At 35.0% G+C, this 19,135-nt stretch overlaps 1 protein-coding gene across 1 annotated transcript in view; it reads left to right on the forward strand.

The window, feature by feature from the left end:
* Positions 1 to 593: 593 nt before the first annotated feature.
* LOC134535428 (chromatin assembly factor 1 subunit A-like) overlaps positions 594 to 19,135 on the forward strand; it is a 57,944-nt gene continuing 39,402 nt past the window's right edge. Inside the window, exons 1-7 of the mRNA XM_063374521.1 lie at positions 594 to 758; positions 8,049 to 8,130; positions 11,667 to 11,720; positions 13,541 to 14,637; positions 14,984 to 15,135; positions 16,098 to 16,359; positions 18,541 to 18,739. Coding sequence (XP_063230591.1) covers positions 8,103 to 8,130; positions 11,667 to 11,720; positions 13,541 to 14,637; positions 14,984 to 15,135; positions 16,098 to 16,359; positions 18,541 to 18,739 — 1,792 coding nt within the window. The 5' untranslated portion in view covers positions 594 to 758; positions 8,049 to 8,102. The remainder of the gene's footprint in view (positions 759 to 8,048; positions 8,131 to 11,666; positions 11,721 to 13,540; positions 14,638 to 14,983; positions 15,136 to 16,097; positions 16,360 to 18,540; positions 18,740 to 19,135) is intronic.

Here is a 19,135-nt window from a genome sequence, read left to right on the forward strand (position 1 = left end):
CACCACGTAGAGTCGCCGGAGACACGGGCCTACGTGTTGCTAGCCCAGTTTATCCAGAGCTAGGTATTAGTGTAGTGTATTGTGCTTCAAAATATCGTGTGCCATGTCAGAGTGTCTTTTGTAACTTTCGCGTCACGTATACGAGTCTGCCCCTCACGCGCATAAGAATCGTGAGCCGCCACTGAGGAAGTGAGCTGCGCGTGTGACTAGTCGCGTCGGGCAAACCGTTACGGCCAGAACGGGCAGCACCATGTATTGGGCTGTGCTGTATTAAATTCACCAACTATCTGAAGAGGTTTTGTGTTATTATTCAGGCGTCCCGAGTGGCCTCAACAGCTCGGGGGGCCCTACTGCGTTGACCCCTACCTCTAGCCACAAGGCCGAACCTTCCCTGAGATCACGAACTGAACAAAATCACGTCTAAATACTCAGAGGTAGCGGGGACGGCGTCAAGTTTTAGAGAAGTGCCCTCTTTAAACCTAAACACACATTAAACATTATGTTAACTTTGGGCTGAATTACGACTAGCGCTGTTAGTTTTCAGTTTCAATAAGCGGAAAGAAAATAAAGTTATGTTGTCAGACCTTTTGTGTATACTTATCTTTCCGCGGCGAAGTTTCCCGCTAAATTTCTGTTAATGCAACATTAATTAATACCATCTTTGTTAAGATTACTGGAGTGAATATTATTGATATTGTTTTTTTGGTTAGGTAGGGGTTATAATTTTGTGATCGTACAGTGGTATTTGCGTTTGAAAGGTATTTATTTATGTGTAGATAAGAGCGAGGTGTTATGATGCTTATTGTTTGGAATGAAAGTCCTGGAGAATAGACTAGCCTAGTTGTTAAGAGATTTCAACATTTTCTGAGGAAGTCATTCTTTTAATATTCACCGTATTCACTAATATTGAGAAAAGGTTCTTGAAGTACACATTTTTCTAAAGCCTTGAATCGGTATTTTCGGATAGTAAATACATTTTTGCATTGTTTCTGTGTTTGGCAATGTGACAGCTCTTACTTTCAAAATATTGGTTTTTCCTTTTTTGTTCTTATAATTTTTATAGCTTATAGTAGACTTATTAGCTCATGTTTTGTGTTACAGTAGAGAAATTCAATTGGTAGTTGTGGAACTTAACACATTAGCTGGTATTTTGTTATGTTAGCACTTTGCCTGAGTACAGTTTTGTTTGAATTCTTAAGCCTTTAAACACTTCTTCATTCTGATGTTAAGACTCCCCCATGCTTTAATGCATTCTGACACTAAAAACAATGTAAAACATAAAAATTTAGCAATGATATGCAAGTGCCCATTGACATCAGTAGATTCATTTCAATGACACTTTCTGATTGCTACATGTGAATGACATTCCTTGCACAAGTGAATTTCTAGTTTAAGGGCTTTATTGTAATTAAAGTCTTAATACTACGAAAAATGTGTTTTTCAACACTACAGAAATTTCTCTATTTAATCCTAAAACAACGTTACAAATTCCAACTCTATTTATGGAGAACTGTTTATTATTAAAATCATGTTATTACGTCAATTTATCATTACATACATGTTGTTATTTGCAGAATTATTATTATTTTTTTTACTTGTAAAATCATGATATTAGTTAAGTTATACCTACCTACTTAGTGATGGCCATTTTGTGACAAGATACCAAGTTAGTAGCATCATATTATTCACCTTAATTGTTGTGCTTTATTCTGTACCCAGTTGTATTTTTTAATTAAAATTTTAATTTTAAGCGAGTGATGGGTTGTGTTAATGCAAAGTTGTAGAATGACCAAAAACTATTTGATTTTGAATATATGTAAAAAAAATATTTAATTAACATTGTTCTTGGTAGCAACTGTTCTGTTTAATATATCCATTTGTATTTTAAAGGTAAAGTATTCAGTTAAAGTAACCAGGTTGCGTTGACCCTGGTTTGAGTCCCAAACCATGGCATGCAAACCAGTGGGCAGTAAGCGGACAGACGAGGGGTCTGAAAGTTTTCAGACAGACAGAGGGATACTTAGCTTGTAAGTAAATTGGTGATCCACAAATTAAGGTAAAAAAATTATGTTTTTTCCTGAAATGGAAAACAATTCTAATTTATTGTGCCAGGGAAACGGACTCATGGCATCCTTCAGGCGAATGCGTGCCTTCAAGCATGCAATGAACATAGCAGTAAATAAGCAACTGCATAAATTTTTTTACCGAAATGATTACAGACCAAAAGATTAAATCTATATAATTATATACAATAAATTACTGAAAGTGAGTATACACATGACATTCATGCCCCAAAAAACTATGTGGCAAGGTAAACCACGTAAGGGAAAACTCAACAGCGCAGAGCTTGCACACTACACAGCCCAGTTAGACTTTACTGAAAAGCTAGCTGTCATACTGCGTGCACCCAATATACAGCATGCAATTATTTAACAGCCAAGGAATTAAGCAAGAACCAAACAGCCTAAATAAACTGTAAGGCCAAATAATTAATACAAGCCATAAAGAATACTGCATGCTACAGCCAGACACGTGAATGAAACTAGCAAAAAGGGTATGCGATCCCGAAAGGCAATTCATGTAGAAAATAGAAGTTAAATTTAAATGAAGGAATACAAAACCCAAAGCAACAAGCAAGAACGTGGCGCATGAGACTCACGACGTGGCAGTAAGGGACACAACTCACTAGCACCAGCACACGAAGATTAACTTTACTGAAATTTCTGCTATAAGTGATGACTGAAAACAAGAATAAACCGGTGCACAGACATTTATTTTTTACATTACCATGCACTAATGAAAGACATTACTCACAATGAAAGAACTTAAGCCATGCCTACCTCGGACTCTATTATAAATTAAAGAAACGTGGCTGCGAGAAAATTTACATTAAGACAGAAATTAAGTAAACTGTACAAGAAATAATAGCCAAATAAAACAGAGGGATCAGCACCCAAGGGTTCTCAGGCTTCGCCCCTACACTGCGCATCCGCGCTACAACTGGCAAGGAAGGGGAAGACGCGCTCAGAGAAACGAATGACAGGAGGCTAGACGTTGCGTGTGCAAGTGGCGGAGAAACCACTGCAAGGTGAATGTGTTTGAGATTTGAAACTATACAATTGCCAGTATTTTGGTTTTTTGAAGATATGCATTCTAAATCTTTGATGAGTAAACTGGATACGTGATTGGAAACATTGTCCCCGGGAGCAATTGTTACGTGAAACACATCCAGTTGTATTTGCACCGTATTGTACTGACATTAAACATCCCTGTCTTTAGAAAACAGCCTCGGCAATGTTGTATTCCTAATGATCTCTGGAAAACCACAGGATCATGTTGCATCTAGTATCATGTAAGCAGGATCAGGTGTGTGTGTGTGTGTGTGTGTGTGTGTGTGTGTGTGTGTGTGTGTGTATATATATATATATATATATATATATATATATATATATATATATATATATATATATCTTGTTGAAAAACAGTCTTGGCTACGGTATTAAATAACAAAATGGTGGCGGCCTCATCACTGCACAGGGCTATCTATTTATACCTATGAACTGTAGATTCTCAGAATTCAATAGCATTTGAGAAACTTTTTTTAGGGTACGTAGAGGTAGGTCTGTAGTTTTGAATAACACCACATTCATAATTTTATTTTATTTACGAAATAGCCCAGACTAGCAATTTACCTGTAATTATTACTATATAGCATTTGACCATCATCTGATCTTGGCTGCCGATAGGTTCTGATGACCATTGTTAGTATAGAGAGATTTCCTCAATCCCTTGAGGACAATGTAGACAGCCCAACACTCTGCTATGATGTCATCTGCACTCTGCAATCCAATCGCTGCCTGCCGCTACACATCATCTGTTGCAAAACAACTACATGCTATAAGGCTCAGTTTAGGTTTTTCAGTGTCACATGTATGCCTTGAAAAAATAATGCAATAGTTTTCTCAAGCATGTTTTCTGTTTTCCTTTATAAGCATTTTTTAAAAGATAGTGTTTTTGGCACCAATTACGAAGTATTCGCATCATACTTATAACATTTACGTCAGCTTATTTATATGATTTAAATAGCTGCTTATGTATGAATTAATAAATACTGTTACGATTTACCGCGGGTTTTTAAAGGATAGCCCAATTAAAGATTTTTTTTACACTACACAGTTTTATTGATGGCCACTACTTAGTCACAATTAATCTTCAAAAATTGCAAATAATCAATTGCACTTAAAAATAATGTTGCTTCCCCAGTCACTTGTTTTCACACACCGCACACCTCGCTGGGCCGTACCTCTGGCGCAACTCTCGCCGCAGCACCCCTCGTGGGTCTCCACCTCGGGACTCCGTCGCCGCATTCCGCCGCCGCCGACGCACTTTCCTTCGCCTCGCTCGGAATTTAGCTCCGGATTCCGCCGCGCCCGCGACACTATCGCCCAGAACTGAACTCTCTGCCCTGGAACCTTCGTCCAGGGATTTCGCTGCTGTATCCCCCGGAACTCCACTGCGGGAGAACTCCCGACTGAACTCTCACTGACTCCCACACCAAGGCCACTGTCCTCGTTATATATATCGGCCGCAATTTCCAGAACTCACGAGCGCGGCCGGGGCCAGTCGTGTCATTCCGCGCGACCAGACGGCAGAAATCTCTCGAAACACGTGTCGGCGGCTCGCGTACCTCCGCAGCGGTCAGGTTTCGGATGCCAAACTAACAGCGCTGAGTGGGGAGTGGAGGGCTGGAGGGAGGGGAAGCGGTGACCCAGGTGCGCACGGCACATCTCATGTTACAGCGGCATGTGGTATCAGCCCAGCTAGCTCTGCACCTGCGCGTGACGCCTTGCTAACGTTCGTAAGAATACTTTTTGCCTTTCATTAAAAAAATAACGTGTATGATGTGTATATATTGTTCATTAGAATCACTTCCGTTTGTTTTCAAATGACTTTAACATGCTGTGCCCTAAAATCAAAGATATCTTGATATTTAAAAAAATTGTTTTTCAGTGGTTAAAAAAAAAAATTCAAAGTTTTTATAAAAAAAGCCAGACTTTTTTTCTCTTTTCAAATTAATTATGAGTCACTTATCTTCAATTTATTCATTGGACCAATTTATTCTCCTTTTCAATGCAGGTAATATGTTCGCCTGATTTTTTGAAGAACTATCTGAAATAATATTGCACATGTGGATCCATAGATGATGAAGCATTATTTCATTTGTTTTAAGATCAAAGTTTTGTTTTTTGAATTTTTTCATGAATTCCAAAACTGAAATTAATTTTCTTTCTGCAAGAAACAACTTTTTTTCAAGGTCCCGGATTTCTTTCCTAAGCATTTCAACCATTTAATATTTAGAACGATAATTTAAATGCTCTATCTGACTACAAAGACATGTTTCATCATCTTACATTTTTATTTGAATCTGCAATGCAATTACATACAAATTTTTTTGTTTCCCTTACATGTAACTTTGTCTGCTCGGAGCACATACTTTTTATTATTTCTATGGGTGTTTTAATTCCAAGTTTGAGTGAGAATATAGCATTTAGTTTGAGACATTTTTTAGTGTAAGTATTTAACAAATCAACTTTCAACTCTCACTCGTAATTATTGTCTGTGAAGTGTACTGAACATGTCTCATCCACATGTTTTTAACACACACAATCAACATAATTTCATCATTCTGGAATCAATGTTTTATATTATTTGTTTCAGTAAATTATTTACTGTTAACCAATCTATTGTACACAGTCACTACACCGTGTTCTTGTATTATAATGTGTAAATATAATTTCAAACAGCATCGTAAACTAACAAAACAAATCCACTCCAAATTTTTACTCTAAAAATATTGCATGTTTGTTTTTAACAAAGCATTTACACATGTACAATATACTTACGTAATAAAACATTTTATAACACACACACTATGTATAATCGAACTCCTCACAACTAGCAACAATAACTGGTACAACTTTACTTTGTGTTTTAAAACATTATTAGCAGATACGCTTCTAAACTGCAGTCATGGATAGGAGCGGACAGGGGTGGTAAGCTGTCCCAGGGCTGCAAGTTACATGATGCACAAGTGATTGGGACAACCTCTCTCTACTAACCTTGACCAATGACAGCTCAGTTTTTATCTGTTTTTGTCTCGCGGCTTCTGGGAATTATATTATTATAGCTGACATAACCTAATTAACTTTTCAATTTACTTCTAAAAAGCCACGATTTACCGGGAACAGTATAGGTCCCGATAACATATCAATATTGTCATCACCAACATGACGGTGCTTGCATCATTACCACCCCTACATGTGGGGGTAATGAGCAGGGAACATTCACATGCTTTTTTTGCGCACAATACATTTCTTAATAGAAATAACGTTCGGTTATCGTGTTGTGTACTGCAGTCCTACCTATTCTAATCTAGAAAACATTACCGAACATTATTACCTATGGAATAATTTTCTGTACTATAGTCCCACCCTGTTTAGTACAGTTTGTGATACAGTTTTTATATAATTGTATTTATTAACATTCAACTATTAGCTAAGCGTCCCAGGTATCGTAAAGTATCCTAAAGCCCTACCTATTATAGAATGGAACATGATACTGAAGATAAATTATTTTTTGTATCGTAATGTAATTTCCTCAAGAAAAAAATATTGTGCAAAATAATTATGTGAATCTTCTCATCCAAAATGCTCTATTCCCATACTTGTACCATAAGAATGTACCTACAGGTTATGATTGCTTCACCCCATATTGTTTACTACTTCATCAATATCGCTATCATATTATGATGCAACTTATAAAATGGTTTTAAGTCTAGCTGAACTAGTCTCCCCAAAATTTTTATTTTTTTACTATTTCTTTGAGTGCGAAAGTAACATAACCTAAAGATGTGATACTTTTTACATTACCTACCATTAAGAAATTTAAGATTCACTTAACAAAAGAAAACAAATATTTCATCTAACATCACAAAAAATACAACTATAAAATATTTATGGTATTGTTATTTAATCACATATCTATTATCAAGATATTCCATTTCATTTCAGGTGTTTCCTTATCGTCTTTGTATTTATTTTCACAACAATGTACAGTATTTTCACTGTTACTAATATTACATAGTGTATTTTCGTTCGTTCCTCAGTTGTAGTTTATTTTTGGAAAACTTCTATTAAGTCATACATTCCCCCTAATTTATTTTCACTCATTTAAAATCATTTATAATGCACGGTATCATGTTGTATACTTGACGGCAATAACTTCCAATGGTATTCAGAAATGTCAGTGCTACCACTAACTACACAAACATGCTCAGAAGTGAGAGAGAGCTCTTAAGACACAATATAACATAAACAAACATAACACATGCCCGCTCCTAATCATAAAATATTTACAAACCTTCTAATAATAATTTATTTTGTTTAGATGAAAGAAGTTGCATTAGAGTCAACGTAAATTAAATTGGGAGGGAACATGGACTAATTGGTAGAGATAGGAGTGGGAGAATTTTCCGTTATTTCTGCTAACCAACATAGATTTATGTAATTTAAGATATGCTAAAATATGTTACATAGTAATTTATTTTTTGTAGATTGTTAGATTCTGTTTAAACCACAAATTTTTTTTTTGTGTCAGTTGGTAGAAGCTGGCATGGGTCCTACCCAAATCTCAAATGTTAAGTGAACTATTATTTTTGGTAAAGAAAAACCAAATGTATTATTTATTTGGTTCAAAAAACATTGATTTAATTGATTTTCTGTGAAAGTACCTATAACTTGTTAGATGATTTTTCCTGTTTTGAAGAAAATTTTCAAGTAAATTGAAGGAAAATTTCTAAGAAAGTTAAAGTCTCTACAAATCGGTGGGTTTATGGTAATTTTCCATGTGTATGTCGGGTCGAGTGTACCTTAAACACACCAATAAGTCCGTACTGTTGGATGTGGTCAGTCCATTACAAAAAATTTTTTTTCTCTAAACATCCAGTTATCTCCTTTGGTTTTAACTGTGATTACGTTAATTTGTTTCAGCGCCTACTAGATTCTGCATGCAATCTATAAACAATCAGCGATTGTAAGGAAGTAATGAAGACAAAGAAAATGACTGTGGAAGGTAAGGAAAATTGATACAATTGTTTTTCGAGAATAACAAATGTAGTTTATTTAGATCCCAGTGGAGAAACACCCCTCCCCCCCCTACCCCTGAAAATTTAAAAAATTTACTTTTTCAAACAACATTATTGATTCAACCCGAACTTAAATTTTAAACAATATTTATTTTTTTGATATTCTTTCCTGTAAATAATTCTCACATCAGTTTTATAAATGCTTACGATCAAATATCCGGTAGAATGTGTCATCATGTGTGGCAATAAAATCATAATATAATTTTTTATAATACAAAATAGTGAACCGAAATAGGTATTAACCACCACATTAAATTACAAGATAAGAAAAATTTAATTTTCCTTTTCCTATTAATGTCCATATTTTTTAACAGAACACTAGACAAGCCCTAGAGCAGGGCCCAGCTGGCTCAGCCTGCAGCTACCCCTAAGAGACTTGCATTTAATAACACTAGAGAGGATGACTGATTACTGGTATAATATTATAAACAGTTTGTGGCTGTCTTGTTGATTTATTTTGTTGGCAATTTTTTATTTTATTTAGAGTTAATGCCGGGGTGCTGATTAAGACTGTGAACGACCTAAATTTTCTTCATTTGAAAAAACAAAATATCTTGGTTCAGTGTAAGACTCCTAAATTATGTGATATGACATATCACAAATGAGTGCATTTTTTTAATAGCACTGAAAGTAGTTTATTTTACAGTCTTTCCATGACAAAGTAGGCATATTATCACCACTTCACAGTTGATTAATTAGGCTGTGGTTTCTCTAAGATTTTCAAAAATTCTAAGCAGAGATAAGTGGTTTTCGCAATTTTTTAGAAGATAAAAATTTAATAAATTTTTGGCATTTAACAGTAAGACAAAGGTTGAACAGGATTAAGAGAAATCTCGTAATACTCTTAAGACATATTTCTGAAGGTCCTAACATTCAGGTGTGTATGGGTACGTACATTGATAGTACTAGTCCATATTAAACAATATATTAGAAAGTATAATAATAGAAAGGGTGGTCCGTTACTTATTCCTTAGCTCTCGCTGAGTTAAAACAACAAGTTTTGTTTCATAATTATGCAATAATTTTTCAGCATTCTACTCCAATTTTTATTTGTGTAGGTATGTACATTGAGATGAATTTATTATTGGTAATTGCTGATTGAGGTATTTAAGTGGTGTCATTTATTCTGTTGTGGAAAATTTTTGAGATTAAATTCATCTGTCAGCTAAACTAAGATATTTTCATATCTGAAGTGAAAAGTTAAGCTGGACTCATAAACATCCGTCTCATCCATCCGTCACCTGTCTGTCATGTGACCTGCAGTCAATCAGATAGGTCGGAAAATTCCATCCGTCTATTAAAACCTTACCAAGCTTTAACTTTCGACGGGCGGATGAAATAAGCTCCAAAATGTTAGCAAAATACCAATTGCCGGCAACCTTTCCTATCTCAAAAGGTTTTGAAGCATATTAATATGTTTAGTTGCTTCCATTAAATGTTATTTACGTAAACATAGCCTATTGTAATAACTGAAAATATTTTTTTTTTTTAAATATCAGCGAAAAAAATTTAACTTAATGATTTATTAAGTTTTAACTGTAATGATCGTCAATATAATATATCGATGCAATATAAATATTTACCATTATTTAAGATTTATAGTCTGTTGGCAGCATTAAAATAGAAAAGTATTTGACGGCCGTGCGAATCATTATGAATCGCTTGGCTCGTTGACGGACGGACGAGACGGATGATTGTGAGTCCAGCTTTATTGTTACTATCCATTTGCATGTGACTTGTGATGAATGCAGTGTTAATTGTTTGTGCCACGCTCTCAACGCAAGTCACATCCGTCGAAGCTCACCACACTTTGCTATTGTGAAACACATTCAATGTGAGTGAACTGCATAGTTGACCCACTCTCACCACCAGGGCCAACTATACCAACACATGCTGTTTTTATCACACTGCTTCTGTATATTGAAAATGCTAGAAACTCGTAATTTTTGAAACAAAGTTAAAAATTTGTGTAAAATAACATAACTTATTTGTCCATAGATATAAATTCAGCTGACAAACAAAAAAAATTAATAATTTTGTATGTTTTTAGAAAATTAAGATGAATAAAACCCTAAATTTCAAATTACGTACCTGAACAATGCATATAAATGAAAGTAAATAAATCCTAAATAATAATTTTTTTTTAATTGCTCGTAACATTAGTTACTGTACGTGTTACAATAAAACATTATTTTTCATCAAAACTAAAAAAATTAACAATGCTTTAACTGTTGAAACGTGAGTATTAAGCCTATATCATATCAGTAGCATAGGCAAATGATCTGCAGCTTACATTGTAAAACCTTACCTTTATCATTATATAAAACAATTCTTACCTAAAAATTTTGTGAAAGTTTATAAAATAAGTCAGAATTGTCATTGTTCTGGGTCACTAAAGTGTGTTCTATGTGAAACCTCGTGCTTGCTTTAAGAACAGTTATTTTCCTTAATGGTGAGTATAGAATTAGTTCAATACAAAGCCATTTTAATTTTATTTCTGTATCCAGGATGGGTGGATAAGGATAAATAGTTTGTACTTAGCTGAAAACTGAAATTAGGTGCTTAGCTACTTATGAACTTGTTTTAAATGGCAGTAATACTCATGTTCTCGTGGAGTGTAATAGTATTAAAGCTTTTTAATCCAGGAAAACATTTTTTTTTTCCTGGAACGTCTTTAGAGGATTATGTAGTGATTTTTATAATTTCGTTGTTGCCTGTAAGTAATGTAGGTACTTAAGGTCAGTAGAGTATTGTATTTGTGTCATAATCATGTATGGCAATAAGTAGGGACAAGATGATATGGTGTATTGCGATAAAACAAAACTTGTCAAAACACTGCAAAACACCAAAATACACGTTAATACACCATATAGCACTGTATGCACATTATATCATAAAAATTAAGTAGCATTTAATCAAACCCTGACTCAAATTTAAAAAAAGGAATGTTTTAATTTTTTTGCAATTGAAGTAATGTCATCATTTCCTGACAAATATTCTTCTAAAGTGCATGGATCAGAATAATTAATTAAATTTTTTTACTGTGTATTTCCTATTGGATCAAATTCAAACCATACATGATTGCTTATTTATTTTTATTCTGAATGTATCTGTTTCAGACTAATCTATTAAATATTATTTTACACTAAAAGTGCAGCATGTAAATTTTATCTACCCCTATTTTGATGGAGTAAGTATTACAAACCACTTTTTATAAAATTTAAAACAATTACACCGTAATCCTCAGTTGTAAAAAATGAAATTAAACTAAAAATAAAACCATAAAATCTTGTTGGGATAAGTTTTTTTTATTTAAAACGTTTGACATTGACTTTTAAGGAAGAGTGAAATTGGGGAATTTGCAGCATACCCTTACCTGTCCAGCCATTATATAATAATGTATAGCGTATAGGCATGTATCTCTGAATGTATTCATTTAAGTGTGATTTGTTTGTTGTGATAGGACATTCAGCCTGTACAGTGCAAGTCACACCACCAGCCAAGAAACTGAAGCAAGGTAAAGTGAATTTATTGATTAATGTGTGAATAATCTATGGTTCTATGGCGATTTCTGTACACACGTAATAATATGAGCCGTTCCTGTGAATAGTAGATCCATCTCATATTTGATTATTTTATTTAGAAGATGACCTTTGATACGAAAAAGTTTCTAAGAATTGTATTAAAAGGTCCTAAAAAATTTTGAATTTTGTTCACCACGTACATGTAGACACATAGAATATGTAGTGTGCCTACTATGGTTACTCAATTCTTGTGTCATCATCTATTGTGTATCACTCCACAAGATTCTTTTATTCACTGTTTGTTTTCACCTGTTTTCTTTGCCTCTGAATCTATCCCTATGTTCTTGATCTATAAATCTGCTTGTCTCCTCTTCTATTTAATTTATAGTCCTTTCTTCTGCATCTCTCATCCCGGCCATTCTCATGAAATACCTTGCTGTTTGTAAAAATATTTCCTTGGTCCTTGTTTCTAATTGTTTTTACAATACCTACTTTGCTAATTTATTTTCATTCAAGTAGGTATTTCTATAACTCTATAAAGAGCTAACTTAGTCACATTCTATCTGATTGGTGATTGCTTTATAATCCGTGTCACTTGTCTGTTTATCAGTATGGTCAGTAGTACTATGTATCTTTACAACATGGTATGTGTTTCTTTACCATGTTCTGCTATTTTATCATCAGCTACGTAATCTTGTGATAGAATTATTCACTTTTTTCTGGCATCATGTTGATATTTCAAAATCTTGCCGTAAAAATAATTTATGTAATGTTGACTCACATTATGTATATCATTCATTGAAAATATTTTGCATACATCTCTGGGGCCAATGCTTGAGAGTACTCAGTTGTTCTGTCATTTCTTGATAATGTGGTATATCACAGTTGTGTGTTTTTAACTCCATTTTTTGCTTTCTGGTTTTAACCACACACTTTTCATGAATATTGGGAATAATTTCACATAATAGGTGGTGGAAGTTTACAAAGAGCAGAGTGATAAGCTGAACTATTTTAAAGCATTAAAGGTAGGCATGAGTAGATGGTTGCAGCAATAGTGAAGTAGTATCAGTGAAGATGATCATAAATTATGCATGATTTTCTAGTCTTGGAGAAATTAAAATATTATCACTGATCAGGACTTAGAAGTTTTTAGAGTTTGGTACTTAAACTCTGTGGGAAATTTTATTGCTAGAATTTACTGTGTGCTGTTCTGACACTCGACTGGAAGTGATAGTTCAGTCTCTGTATAGTTAATAGTTAATTTTCACTAGAACCTTGTCTTTATACATCATTCATGTTTTCACAACATTAAAACCTATTAACTCCCCTGTGTTAAAATTTCAGTAATTTATTCATAAAAGTGTTTTTTTTTTTTTTTTTCCTCATTGGTTGGCTGTAGAAAAATAAATTACATATTTCTTTTTTCGCTCAGTTGTGCAGGATTTGGCTGCTCAACATTCAGCCCTTTGTTTCTCGCTTGAAATCTTGTAATATCAAACCATAACGCCAAAAACAAAAGTCACAGAAGTTTCACTGTGTGTTAAACATAGCCTGGCACTAAAAGAATTTGCTTAGTTTAAAGGTTTCTAAAAAATTAACATCTAGAGTTGAACCTGATTACTGAGTCATTACATGACAGTAATATTTAATAAGTTACACATTTTATTTAGTAGGGTGCCCAAACAATTATGATTTGAAGGGCTGGGAGGTTCTGAATCAGGTTGCAAAGTATTCCAATCCCGCAGTGTTTGTTGGTTTTGTGTTTTCAAGAAATTGAAGTGGTTCCATTAATATGCCACTTGTTGATTTCCAGCTCGCTTGCCGTTTCAAGTACTGGCGGCCAGTCCGGCTGGCTCAACGCCTTCACCTTTGTGCAAGTTAGTTAAAAAGAAGCGCAAACTCAGCGAAAGCTCGGAAGATGTCAAGGTGAAGGTGAAGGTTATGCGTTCTTGCACAAACAAGAAGCGAGAGTCGAAAGAGAATGTTCACGACCCTGCAAAGCCCGTGGAGTGTGCCGGTAAATTGGAAAACAAGAAGAAAGCCAGCGCTACATCACCCGTTGCACGTTGCTCAATTGAGCCCAAGAAATGTGAAACTGAAACAGAGGACAAGACTGAAAACTTGTGTGATGTAATTTGCCTCAGCGACTCTGAGAGCGATGCTTGTGTCGCTGAAGTGCCGGATGAGAGGAATGTTCGTAGTTCTAGCGTTAGTAAGAGGGTTTCATTGCGGGGTCCAAATAATTCTCCTAGCTCAAGTAAGAGACAAAGTAGCAGGAAAGGTAACGAATCAAAGAAGAAATATCTGACGCCAGTTGCCAAGCCTATTGGTGATTCGCAAACTGCAGAGCATGATGGGAATGAAAGTACATCAAAAAGTGCTGCAGGAAAAGTTGCCTCGAGGCTTGAATCGGTTGCTAGCACAGTTGTGGAAAATGGCAAACTTCTTAAGAAAAATACTAGCACGAAATCTGCAGCCATTAAACTTTACAGTGCTGCGGTCACAGGTAAGTTGTCCCAAGATGACGACGATGACAACATTGTGTTGTCAGAATCTTCTGAAACCGAGAGTGATGAAAGTGAAGATCTTGATAGCGAAGGAGAAGCAACAGCACAAAAATCTCCTAGTGAAGCAGAAATGCACAAATCACCTGTCAAAGAAGAAACGTGTAAGTCACCGGTTAATGGAAAAACGCGAAAGTCTTCCGGCAGAGAAAAGGCACAGAAATCTTCTGAGTCTTCTGAGAAAGACTCTAAAATTGAAAAAAATGACCTGTCTGAAACGCATAAGACACCATTAAAGAAGACGCCCAGCCCGAGAGTAGCCAATATGAGTAAAAGGACTCCAAGACAAGTTCAGAAACAGCTGGAGTCAGAAAAAAAGAAAGAAGAAAAGGCCCGGCAGAAGCAGGTATGTATGCATTTGGCGATTCCAACATAATTATATTTCTCTTAAGCAAAAGTTCCATTGCTTACAAATGTATAGTCTATAGCAAAATATATGTTAGTTCTGCATTCTAATTCTTCTTTTTTGTGTATGCAGCATTAGGGAAACCAATTTTGTTTGATATTTTTGAGAATTCAAACTACCATTCTTTCATTAATGCATTCATTCATTAATGCATTCATTCATTTATTCTAGTCAGTAATATTTCTATGATGTAGCCTTTTTTCACATGCATCCTGATATGTGTATGCTGAATTATTTTTTTTGTTATTATTTAAACTGTTTAGTAATATTATGTAATTTTTTTTAGGAGCGTGAAAAAAGGAGAGCAGAAGAAAGAGAGGAAAAACGGAAGCAAATAGAGCAAAAGAGGGAACAGCAAAGAAAGGAGAAGGAAGAGAAGGAAGAACAGAAAAAGAAGGAAAGAGAAGAAAAGGAAAAGAAGAGATTAGCTGAGCTTGAGTGAGTCCATATGTTTGTCATGGTGAAGTTAATTTATGGGGATGCCTGTATATTGAACAAAGATCTTCTTTGTGGAAATAACATGTTAACATTTTCAAACTCATGTATTAGAGTGTTTTATTTACAGCACCACTTTTAAGAAGGAAAAAATGCAGAATACATAGAAATGGTAAATTTATGAAACTTAATCAAACGTTAACAATTAACCTGTCCTCTGCATCTTTAATGGCAATCACAGTGTATTACACGGATATCTAAAATACACGTCAAAACTGTGGGTCCATTTACAGGCAATTTATAGGGGGTAGAAACTCTAGTAACATGTTAAGGAAATGCTTCTGTTCATTGCTAGAGCCGTTACCATGCACTGTTATGTTCACTGGATCCTTGTTATGTGGAATGCCATATCAGAGGTGGATCATCACCTTGGCCTCCACAGCACGGATCTAAATCTTTGTGAGTGTATTTTAGAAGGCTTGGGAAATGATTTATTATATAATTGTGTTTTACTTTTTAGACTGGAAAATATGGTGTAAACATTGATGTCTCATGAAATCATTTACAATTAAGTGTAAAAATCTTACATTTGAACTATCACCAAAAGTAAAATTTAATTTCATTGCTAATATTATTTTCATTTAAATTTTTATTCAAGAAAACATATTTGGACATAAATATTTCTACACAATTTAAACTAAAAATTTTAGATTCATATAGGCTTACAAAAGCTGTTAAATGTAAAACATGTTGTAGGCATTTGAAAGAAGTGTGTAATTAAAAGTGAATTAGGTACTATTTAATAATTTCATTGTAAATGTTTTGAAGTTTTGGTTCTTGCTCACATCATATTCGTGCATTTAATTTATTTTATCCTCGTGCTGCTATTTCAAAAACAGTTTATCAATTTTTTTTCTTCAGTATGTAGGTATAAAATTAGGTTTAATATTTGAATTGATTTTTAGGTTGAAGAATGAGGAAAGAAAAGCTAAAGAGGAGGAGAGGAGAACCAAGGAGGAGGAAAGGAAGGCGAAAGAGGAGGAGAGGCGGAAACGCGAGGAGCAGAAAATGCAAGAGAAGAAGCTAAAAGAGCAGGCCGAAGAAGAAGTCAAAAGGAAGAAAGAGAAGGAAGCAGCTGCATTTACCAGTTTCTTCGTTCCTAAGAAATCCGAACCAAAGCAGATGGAGGCACAGCAGAACACAAGGCGAAGCTTTAGGCCTTTCATGGTGAGAACCTTACTCATTCCAAAGCTGTGAGAGTATTTGCATGCTTTTTGCAACTAATTTGTAGGGGTTTGTGAGCACTGAAAAATTTTGAGTTCAAACTGAATAATTTGATATTTGATTCAATATTTTAATCAAATTTATTTCGAACACAGTAAATTTGACTCATTCGTAAAAAAATTTTAATGGAAAAGAGTAACATGCATACGGTCATTTATTTAGAAATTTTTATTGGTTTTCTGAAATACATACATGTAACAATAGCAAATAATCTGTGAAATGATTATGTAATTCTCTCTCTTTTTTACTGCATTATGCATCATTTTTCCTTGGCCTCCTTTAAAGTGTGAAATCATATTTTCACTATAATGTTTGAATTTTATGAAAAAATGTTTTATATTTGTGAAAAATCTTAAGATTTAATTCAAATTCACGAAACAGTATTTGCAGACACTGATTAATTTGGATTGCGAGGAATTACTAAGGTTTTTCTGAATCTTGGGAATTATTTCTAATTTTCATTGTGTCCCAACACCCTGAAAATTTCACATTTATGACCACAGAGTCATTAATTTAGTGTTTTTGAGCTAATTTTTATTTTTATTTTTCCTAACCTAACTAAAAAGTGTATTTGTGTCTGGGTTAGATAAGTCAAGGTGCATCCCAAGCTGAAGCCTTTAAGCCTAATCATGTTCGCCATGTAGAAAGGGTAGGGTGCATCATGTGCTTTGTTCGGGGATTGGCCAGCCATGGCAGCAATTGATGCCATGACTAACTCCCTTATCTTAAACTTTATACTATAACTAGTTTAGTTGGTCCCATTTAAAACCTGCATAGACACAGGGAAAACCCTGGGTTCAGACGTGCTTGGTTAATTATTGCTAGCATTAAGCAGGCATGTTCAGTACAGGATGAGAAGAAGGTCCAGGAAGAAGAGATAGTCGAGGCAGAGAGTTTCAAACATGCTAGGATTTGAGGCTTGGGCCTTGTGGTTTGCATTGGTGCTTATGCGCGTCTGTGTTGGTACCAATGGCGCATGCGCCCCCTGTCTGTGGGCGACTTTGTTCGTCGTCAGCACATTAACTTAAAACACTGGAAAGGAAGACAGTGTTGAGTTAATGTATTAATAATTCTTCTAGTGCCATAATTAAAATTGCGTTAATTAGTTGCAAAGTGGTGCAGCGCTGTGCCCTTTTCATTTTGGGTTACATTTCATGAATTTTAATAGTGTGTGTTAAGGATGTGAACAATCAATTTTGTTGCCTTAAAGTATAACCATATAGCCAAATTAAAATTAGTTTTTCTCAACACAAGTATCTGGCGAGTATAAATACATTATATCAAAGTAATAAACGATTGATGTATCATTACTGTGTAACAGTCAGTTTTATTATGACATGATGTACATATTTTCTTAATTACATAGATAATTTGAAGTGAATGGTGAAGTATACTCTGTTGACAGGCAGTACATGTAGTGAGATCAAGTGGACATTAAGGTTACAGCAAATAATAATAATAATAATAATAATAAAATTACAGTTGTAACAAATCGGCAAATTTTCTACTTTATGGAAAAATTACAGATTCTAAATTCTTGAAGGACACGTTGGTCGAGTGGTCACGTAATTTTTCTGCTAGTATGACAATCGTTGATGGATTCCAAGCAGGGTAAATATTTTTTTTCTCCAGGGTGATCCTGTTTGCCCACTGAATTATTTAATCGAGTGTTCCGTTTTTATCTCATCCCCTCTTGTCATCTTTAAGGTTGAATCTCATGCACCATTTTTTTTTCCTCACATCATTACTGTTACGTACTACTACTTTTGTAAATTTGACATAAATACCTCTCTCGCATTTGTTTTCACAAATATTTTCAACAGAGATAATTTCTAAGTCTTATTGAATGGGTGTAAAAAGTCACGCAAGTGATAAAAGTTTACAAACATTTCTGTGATTTTTTCATTTTTCGTCATTTACCAAATGCTTGGTAAAAAAATTTTTTTTGCAGATTTTTGTTACAGAACAAATGGAAGAAATGTATAGTGTTGAATTTGCCTTAAGCTTATAAAACTGCAACATAGAAACGTATGTGTGCTCTTTTTATTTCATTGTGGGAATTATTTTCCTCAATTTTTTTTTAACACATGTTGGTTTTAATTCCGTCCGGTGCGATGTGCTCAGGTGAAGAACGACATGAGGCTGGCGACGGTGTCGCGCGCAAGCCTGTCCGGCGGCAACAAGCACGAGCTGGAGCGCGCCATCAGGGAGCAGTCCTGCACGGAGCTGTACCTGCGCGAGCTGAGGAGCGGCAAGATCACGTCCAGGCGCGACGTGCAGACGTGGCCCCTCAAGGACCTGCAGGACGAGGTCATGATCATAGGTGGGTTCCCCCCCCCTTCCCCCCCCTCCGGTGCCCGCACGTCGCCGGCACGTCGAGGGTCGTGTTGGTCCTGTCACCTTGAGCCTCTGCGCATAACCGTGCAGCGTAAACAACATTGTACGTACGTGCTGCCTGTGAGTGAACACGACAACCAGCAGACCTAGTTGTTATTGTTCTTATTTCTATATCTTTGTTTGTCTTGTTTATGTATTTGTGTTTCTGTGTTGTTATAAGCTTTTTTTTTTTTTTTTGTGTTTTATGTATTTTGTATTTTAGTTTTTTTTTTGTTTTTTTTCGTGCCCACCATAAAAGTGTTTCAGCTGTCGGTGGGCATGTCACAAATACAAATAAATAAATAAAATAAAATAACCAGCCCGAAGCTGGGCCGCTGCGAGC

The sequence above is a fragment of the Bacillus rossius genome, chromosome 1, assembly GCF_032445375.1.
Source record: "Bacillus rossius redtenbacheri isolate Brsri chromosome 1, Brsri_v3, whole genome shotgun sequence".
In the NCBI taxonomy this organism is placed as follows: Eukaryota; Metazoa; Arthropoda; class Insecta; order Phasmatodea; family Bacillidae; genus Bacillus; species Bacillus rossius.